General features: G+C 66.4%; 1 protein-coding gene across 1 annotated transcript in view; it reads left to right on the top strand.

Moving 5' to 3' along the window:
* LRP1 (low density lipoprotein receptor-related protein 1) overlaps window positions 1-513 on the top strand; it is a gene marked incomplete at its 5' end in the record, with an annotated part of 10283 nt that extends 9770 nt beyond the window's left edge. The window contains 2 exons of the mRNA XM_008941047.1: window positions 92-216; window positions 377-513. Of these exons, the coding sequence (XP_008939295.1) occupies window positions 92-216; window positions 377-513 (262 nt within the window). The remainder of the gene's footprint in view (window positions 1-91; window positions 217-376) is intronic.
* Window positions 514-524: the final 11 nt, after the last annotated feature.

Below are 524 nucleotides of genomic sequence, written 5' to 3'. Positions count from 1 at the left end.
GGGAGCTGCGGGGAGAGCGGTGGAGCCGGGTCCCACCGCAGGACGCTGCCAGCCCTGCGTTGGTTGCTCAGGGACTCTGGTCTCTTCTCAGGACTCACGCGAATGGCTCCATCAAAAGAGGCAACAAGGACAACGCCACTGAGTCGGTGTCCCTGCGGACGGGCATCGGCGTGCAGCTCAAGGACATCAAAGTCTTCAACCGGGCCCGGCAAAAGGGTGCGCCCGGGGGCAAGCGGGGATGGGACCGAACGGGCCGCGGGGTCCTCATCCAAGAAGCGTGTCGCGCCATGGGCTGAGCCCCCTCTTCACCTCCGGGAGCAGGGAGAGGTGCAACCTCCTGCCTGGTCCCTCAGACAATCCTCCCTCTCCTCCCCAGGCACCAACATCTGTGCCCAAAACAACGGGGGCTGCCAGCAGCTCTGCCTGTTCCGGGGCGGCGGGCAGCGGACGTGCGCCTGTGCCCACGGAATGCTCTCGGAGGATGGGGCGAGCTGCCGGGACTACGACCGCTAACCTCTGGGTTC

Source organism: Merops nubicus, unplaced genomic scaffold (assembly GCF_000691845.1).
Source record: "Merops nubicus isolate BGI_N331 unplaced genomic scaffold, ASM69184v1 scaffold32025, whole genome shotgun sequence".
Classification (NCBI taxonomy): Eukaryota; Metazoa; Chordata; class Aves; order Coraciiformes; family Meropidae; genus Merops; species Merops nubicus.
This window is presented reverse-complemented; position numbering and strand designations above follow the sequence as displayed.